Genomic DNA, 8,043 nt, shown 5'->3' on the forward strand with positions numbered 1-8,043 from the left:
AAGGCCGGGTAATTCACAGAGTGGCTGAAGCTAGCATGGTGACCTGACTGAGGGGCGTGTGGAGGCTGGAGAGGGCAGATCCCACCTGCAGTGCCGACTCCAGGTTTCTGAAAGCAGAGAGCCCCTAGGACGCCTTTCATAAGCCAAAGAGCAGACAGCAAAGGAGCAGGCACCCGAGGACGGGCTCTGCTAGTCGATGCCCACACTGAACATGCACAAGGGAAGCGCAGCTGCTCCCGGACAAGGCTCGGGGCTGCGGCGACTTGATGCTGGGATGTGGGGGCGGCTTCTGGAGAAGGAGCTCGGTGGGGCCGGTCTCCCTGCTTGGGAGCGCGATGCCTTCACTGTGAAAACATACACTGAACGCTGCTTAGAGCTTTTGCCTTTTTAAATGAAACCAAAAATTCTCTTCAGATTTTTTTTTAATTATGAAATATAGGTGCTGATGTAGGCCCTTGGTAGAAGTGAAGTAACATAAAGTGAACTTTGGAAAAGCAGGGGATACTTGTCATTATTTCTGGGGCTGTTTTAGCCCTTTTGTCACCCACTGACTTTCTAATCCTCCCTCGAGATTGTGGCTCTAGGTGATTCCTCAGAGCCAAATGCTTAATTTCTCCGAGGTCATGAGAGAAACGTATGTGCAAGGGTGGTGAAAGGAAGCACTGGAACGTGGCTTGGTGGGATGGGGTGTTTCTTCATCCCTGAACTGTTTCCTGGAGGCAGGTGTGTCCCAGAGACAGCAGGTGTCACTGTGAGGCCACCTCCCTTTCTCTCCTCTCCCAACTGTGACTTGTTACTTGAGGAGCCCCAGACACATGTGCACTTCTTTAGAGCAAGGTTACAGCTATCATTGTTTACAAGAGGTCTGCTCTGTGTTTCCGGCGTTCAAACGGCTTAACGGGACATTCCATTTACTATATGGCAACTTAACAAATGCAAGTCATTTCGGGAAGCGTGAATGAAATTGGTGTTTTCCATCTTCCCCAGGACTAATGAGAGGCTGGCAGAGACGAGCACCAAACTTGAGGTGGAGAAACAGCAGAACAAGTCTTTACTGAGCACTCTCACCACGAGGCCACTCCTGGAGCGCCCTGGCATTGGAAATTTCAATAATACTCTAATTTTCAATTCAAATCTTTGTCCAAGAGCAAACCTAGAGTCTTCTACCTCAGTTCCACTCACTTCAAATAGCAGCATGATGACTTACTTGCTCAAGGTTAGTTCTAATATCTTTTTTTCCTTGGGTTTCAGATTTCTTATATGATTGATTCTTGGTTTTAATCTGAACTTCTGAGTTGTTTATTTGACTTATGCACACTAAGTAAAAGCCATAATTAATGAACATTTTGATTGTCTTTCCCCTAGATTTCTCAATTTTAGAAATACTTATTAACTTCTTAAATTTCTTGAAAATCTGGATTTAAATTCTACTATAGAAATGAAACCTTATTGCCAAGTAACCGAAAGTGTACTTTGAGATGTTTGACTTACTTTCTAATTGATTTCACTTTGGCGGTGGTTCAGAATCATTTCCGAGCTCTGCTGCACCCACTGCAGTTTTTCTGCCTTTAAGCATAAGTGAATGACTGGCGTCTAAACACTAACCACTTATGGGTGATTTTTTATTTGAACAAATCCTAGATAAATCCTTTTTATGGGTTAAACAAACTTGTAATACTAAATCAAAAGATTAACTTCTAGTTTTAGATTATCATTTTTTGTCATTTTCTTACACAAGAGTACATCTTTAATTACTATTTTACTGACAGAATTTTGATTTAAATTTCTAAAACATATCTTGCCAAGCAGTTGTAGAATGTTTCTAAGTTTGTAGTTAAATCAAATATTTAAAACTTGTAAATGAAGCTCACTTTTGCCTCTGTCTTGACATCACCTGGATGAATGATGACTGAGATAGTAATGACAGGGAGTCTTTAAATTGGAACTAGTTTTCATCGTGTAATCATTGTGATTAAAATATCCAGTCAGTGCACACGGGTTTATGGTTTTGATGCTGTTTTCATGATGTTGGTGGTGCAGAGAAAAGTTCAGTTCAGTTCAGTCACTCAGTCGTGTCTGACTCTTTGCTACCTCATGGACTGCAGCACGCCAGGCTTCCCTGTCCATCACCAACTCCCGGAGCTTACTCAGACTCATGTCCATCGAGTCGGTGAGGCCTTCCAATCGTCTCATCCTGTGTCATCCCCTTCTCTCTCCTCCCACCTTCAATCTTTCCCAGCACCAGGGTCTTTTCCAATGCATTGGTTCTTCACATCATGTGGCCAAAGTACTGGAGTTCCAGCTTCAGCATCAGTCCTTCCAGTGAATATTCAGGACTGATTTTCTTTTGGATGCACTGGTTAGATCTCCTTGCAGTCCAAGGGACTCTCAAGAGTCTTCTCCAACACCACAGCTCAAAAGCATTGATTCTTTGGTGCTCAGCTTTCTTTATAGTCCAACTCTCACATCCAGAGAAAAGTAGCCCTTGTTAAGTGCCATCTCAAGCTGTTTTTTCATTTGGCTTCTTGCCATCATAGAAGAGCAGTCTAAGGTTTCTTTGACAGCACTGCGGCTATGTTGGGTCTTAGTTCTTGAGAGCTGTGAACCTGGAGGACATGCTTTAGCTGTGCAGTCACAGCGGGCCTCCGAACACTTCATCCCAAGTCAGACACGCAGGCCTAAGAGGTGGAAGCAAATGCTTGATCCCCGTCCCTGGGGCAGGCTGCCTACTGCAGACCCACGTTCACAGTGCTGTGGGCACATACGTCTTTTCAAAGAAGAGATTCGGAACCAAGCAAGCACTTCTTAGTTTCTTCTCCCAAACTCACCCGTTAGGTAAAACTCCCCACTTCCATGAGGAGACTAGGAGTATAACACCTCCCCTTGAAACTTTAGGCTGAGGAAATGAAGTTCAACTGCAATTTCTGACCAGATTTAGATTATAGTTGAGATTACACCCATACTTTTTTGTATATACTAACTAATGATGAGAGCTTGGATAGAAGTATGCTAGACAGTAAAGAGCGGAGAAGGCAATGGCACCCTACTCCAGTACTCTTGCCTGGAAAATCCCATGGACGGAGGAGCCTGGTAGGCTGCAGTCCATGGGGTCACTAGGAGTCGGACACGACTGAGCGACTTCCCTTTCATTTTTCAGTTTCATGCATTGGAGAAGGAAATGGCAACCCACTCCTGTGTTCTTGCCTGGAGAATCCCAGGGATGGGGGAGCCTGGTGGGCTTCCATCTAAGGGGTCGCACAGAGTCGGCCATGACTGAAGCGACTTAGCAGCAGCAGCAGCAGCAGACAGTAAAGAGAGATCTGTTTTGTGTTTTACATTTTGTCCTAAATAATGCAAAAAGTGGGTAATTCATTTGTTGACGAATTTTAATAAGCCAGGTTTTTATTTACCTGGAGGAAACGAACATCCTTTTAAGGATGAATCTCTTCAGTTTTGGCCTGCTTGATTCAACTAAAGATTTTCTCCTTCAAGTTCCCTGTCCTGTGTTTAAGAAACTGTTATGCTGTGTAAATTAACTATATTGACTGCTACAAATAGGAGTTCGATAAAAATTTATTCTTGTTCATGCCTTTAAGACATATAATTTAGTTCAAAAGCTACTATGTCATGTCATGCCAGAAGCATTATTGAACTATATAATAAGGTTTTACATATTCATTTTCTCTATGATTTAGTTAGAATTTATGTGTTTTTTTCTTAATATGAGGAAGTAGCTGGCATAAGACTCTGGACTCAGTAAGAAGGCCATTGGCTTTGTTACTACTTTTGTAGAATTAGGAACTTTGACTAAATCAATGACTCTCATACCTTAAAAAAATTTTTTTTTCAAAATAGATAACCTTTCTTTAAAACAAAACAAAACAAAAACTGTTGCATGGAACTGTGTTATATAAAACAGAGACAAGTATAGAGCCCTTTAGATAAGGAGCGTTCAGAGACCCTGGCAGCTGTGACTTCTGTTTCTCAACCCTGCAGTGACCCCTGTGGGACCTTCTCCCTCTATGAGACATAGTTTGGAAGCTAGCACCTATGAGAGAATTCTTCTCACTAAACATCTTCAGAATTAAATCTCGCTGGTACATTGTTTTCTTGTGTATAATCTTCTCACCTTTCTATGTTTTCCTTAAATGGAAAAGTTTAAAGAAAATTGCAGATGTGTTCTCCTTGTTAACATTCAACTTCAAACTCCTTCCTCCATTTGAACATTACCCTCACTTAGAAATCAAAATAAAGGTCTCAGAAGTACATATTTAGGGCAAGAGCTGTTGGAGAAGAAGATAGTAATCTCGTGAATTGTTCCTAGGATTATGGGTCATTCTGTAACCTCTGAAATTTTGTGTACTCCATAGACTGACATTTATTGTACTTTTATCAAATTAATCTAAATAGCATGCCATATATATGTTCTCTGTTAGCTAAAAGCAGAGTAAGTAGGAATTCATTTTCTTTTATTTATGTGATTATTTTTCTTCTACGTAATCTTCAAGTTAGGTCTAGTCTCTAAAAGTGTTATTTAAATGTCACATGTAGTAAGTTGTGTATCATTTCTATGATAATATCTCTTGTTTAACTTAAGCATAAATAATATTTGACTTATTTCAGACACGGTGGAAGTTGGAAAAGAGTATAACTAGAGAACTAGAAGAAGGTATGTTGCCAAAACATATGAATTAAATTTAGACACTGATTTCTGAAATACTGTAAACAGTAAGTGGCGTCTCTTTTCACTGTTTGTATAACAAATGCTATGTTGTATACTTTTTCTTATACATAGCTAATGGGAAATGTGAACACATGAGCAATCATAGTGAAAAATATCCTTATTCCTTATTTATTTATTATGTTCCATAGCTTTAAAAAAATCTGAAAAGGTCTATGTATTTCTTTTCCCTTCTGCGTATATTCTTCCTCTACTTCTGCCACCCCTGTGGAACTGTCAGCCTCCACGCTGACACTATTCTCAGAAAACACGGAGTCCATCAATGTCTCAAGTGTCTGGTAGTGGTTAAGGCTAGGAAACCCAGACTTGAGCAATCACGTTTGTGTAGCTGTCACTGGGGGGTGACTTTAAAATTTCCCTGTCATTCCCTTTCTCACTGGTTTATCTTTTGCTCTCAGGAAAGACTCCAAACACCCACATCAATTTGGGTCCTGCCAAACTAGTCGGCCTTATCTCCTTACCACCCTCCTCTGCCCCTCAACTCTGCATCTAACCAGACTGTGTAGGAGCCCACAGGTGTGCTTCCTCACCTCCGGTCTTGTACGTGCTTCTCCCCTCCATCTCCTGTACTTTTTCCTGTCCTTCAGGTAGCTACTTCCATAGCACCTCCACCAAAAAGCTGGCAGTACTGACACAAAGCTGGCTGTCCCTTCTGCGTGTTCCTTGTGCCATCTTTTGTATCTGTCTCAGTATTTATGACTCTGTATGGAAATTGCCTGTTCATCTATTTTTCCACTTTATAGCATATTGTTTTCAGGGTGCACTGGGTCACCTTCATCTTTTACTTCCAGTGCTTGTCACAGCACCCTTGTGCAGTTACTGAGTAAATGAATGAAGAATGAGAAAACCAGAAGCTCTGATACTCAGCCACACATTCAACCATGGGCAGATAATGCAGTTATCTTGTATTTTGTGTCATGTCATATATAGATATGTTTCATTCTTCAGAACACTAGGAAAGGTCTCAGGTGATTTTTTTGTTTCGTTTTAGCTAATACTTTGTGAATTCAAGTATTTTAGATAAAGAATATAATTCTCTCTCTTTCCAGGTGCTGCTGAATTTGAATCTGAATTCTCTAGATTGTCCTCTCTATGCGGATCAAATCTGTATCGGGACTACCCTGTGAAAACATCAAAATAATATATACAGATTTTGAAGAAAAAAATATATGATTTGAAACTCAATAGTAAAAATTTCCCTACTGGATTCTTTCCATGAGATTTTAGTTGTTTCCCATTAAACATGATGAGAAAATGTTTATTAAAGGAAAATATTTTTGTATTATGCATGTATCATAAAAACTGATATGGCATTTTAAGCCATGTTTCTCTGCATCTAACTTACTTTTAAGCAGAAACATCAGCACTGTTGAGTTTTCCACGTTCAAAGTGAAAGTGTTAGTCACTCAGTCGTGTCCGACTCTTTGTGAGCCCATGGATAGCCCACCAGGCTCCTATGTCCCTGGAATTCTCCAGGCAAGAATAATGGATTGAGAGCCATTCCCTTCTCCAGGGGATCTTCCAGACCCTGGGATCAACCGGAGTCCCCTGCGTTGCAGTTGGATTGTTTACCATAAGAGCCACCAGAGACGCCCTTACAGACTCAGACTGAGCCCTGATACCAGCTGTTTAAACAGCAACAAAAAACCAAACTTGTCATTACTACTTAGTGGTGTTGATCGATAGCTTTTTTGTACTTTCCCGTTTTTATCACTATACATAGACCTAAAGATGTAGCTACTGCTGTTATGGCTACTGTCAATGTTTTGAGGTATTATAACTGTTAATAGTAGCATAAAACTTACTATATGTAACTTTGAACACTGATTCATAGATCTTTCCTCATGGGAAATAAGATTTGCCTGAGTTTTTGCCTTTTAAATGAGTTAACTTGTCCTAATTTTTATTTTTAACCAGAGGATAATCACTTTACAATATTGTGATGGTTTCTGCCATACATCAACCTGAATCAGCCATAGATACACATATGAACCCTCCTTCCTGAACCACCCTCCCACCTCCTCCTGATTCCAGCCCTCTAGTTTGTCACAAATCACCAGCTTTGGGTTCTCTGCATCATACAGCAAATTCCAAAAAAAAACACATGTACCCCAGTGTTCATTGCAGTTATGTCCATAGCTTTAAAAAAAAGTCTATGGATTTCTTTCATTCTTTTCATTCTGTGTATTTTCTAGCATTAACAATCGGAGAAGGCAGTGGCACCCCACTCCAGTACTCTTGCCTGGAAAATCCATGGACAGAGGAGCCTGGTAGGCTGCAGTCCATGGGGTCGCTAAGAGTCGGGAACGACTGAGCGACTTCACTTTCACTTTTCACTTTCATGCATTGGAGAAGGAAATGGCAACCCACTCCAGTGTTCTTGCCTGGAGAATCCCAGGGACGGGGGAGCCTGGTGGGCTGCCATCTCTGGGGTCCCACAGAGTCAGACACGACTGAAGCGACTTAGCAGCAGCAGCATTTACAATAGCTAGGGCATGGAAGCAACCTAAATGTCCATCAACAGATGAATGGATAAAGAAGTTGTATATTATTCAGCTCTAAAAAGGAATGCATTTGAGTCCATTTTAATTGACTTTTGATTTACTTTTGGAAAGAGTCTTAAAATTAGAGAAAAGTTCCCCATAGATAAATAAGATTTGCCGAAGACTTTTCACCTTTTCTTTACCTATCAACCTACCTATTGTTGTTTGATTTTTGGAAAAAGTCTTAAAATTAGGGAAAAGTTCCAAGCACCAGACAGGCATTTTCACAAAACTGCCCTATCTCCCATATCTCCTAAAGTACCATTTATCTTTCCGAAATGTTATTTGTTCTCCCATAAGTGCCCCTCCCCGCCAAGTCACCTGTTTTTCGGAAGATGCCTTTATCTCCTACTCCCTGTCATTTATTAAGTAGTATATCAACTCCCAGTTGTAGCCTCCCCTTCAAGTCACATTTCTGTGTGAAGCTTTGCATGTTGTTGTTATAGTCCACTCGATCAGTTGTGTCCAACTCTTTGTGACCTCATGGACTGCAACACGCCAGGATTCCCTGTCTGTCACCATCTCCCAGAGTTTGCTCATATTCATGTCCATTGAGTCGAAGATGCCATCTAACCATCTCATTCTTTGTCGCCCACTTTTCCTCCGGCCCTCAATCTTTCCCAGCATCAGAGTCTTTTCCAATAAGTTGGCTCTTTACATCAGGTGGCCAAAGTATTGGAGCTTTAGCATCAGTCCTTCCAATGAACATATTCAGGGTTGGTTTCTTTTAAGATGGACTGGTTTGTTCTCCTTGCTGTC

The 8,043-nt window shown here is 41.0% G+C and overlaps 1 protein-coding gene across 2 annotated transcripts in view; it reads left to right on the top strand.

Annotated features, from left to right (window-relative positions):
• Positions 1 to 6,000, top strand: part of LOC147361226 (ankyrin repeat domain-containing protein 26-like) — a 77,190-nt gene extending 71,190 nt beyond the window's left edge. For both annotated transcript variants that reach the window (XR_015139932.1, XM_086334957.1), the window contains 3 exons: positions 988 to 1,216; positions 4,624 to 4,669; positions 5,791 to 6,000. Coding sequence is in view for 1 of the 2 variants with exons in the window: in XM_086334957.1 (XP_086191083.1) it covers positions 988 to 1,216; positions 4,624 to 4,669; positions 5,791 to 5,882 (367 nt within the window). In the remaining variant the exon portion in view is untranslated. The remainder of the gene's footprint in view (positions 1 to 987; positions 1,217 to 4,623; positions 4,670 to 5,790) is intronic.
• The last annotated feature ends 2,043 nt before the right edge of the window (positions 6,001 to 8,043 follow it).

Source organism: Bos grunniens, chromosome 13, assembly GCF_055505025.1.
Source record: "Bos grunniens cultivar Pamir isolate PY7600 chromosome 13, Bosgru_T2T1.0, whole genome shotgun sequence".
NCBI classification, from domain to species: Eukaryota; Metazoa; Chordata; class Mammalia; order Artiodactyla; family Bovidae; genus Bos; species Bos grunniens.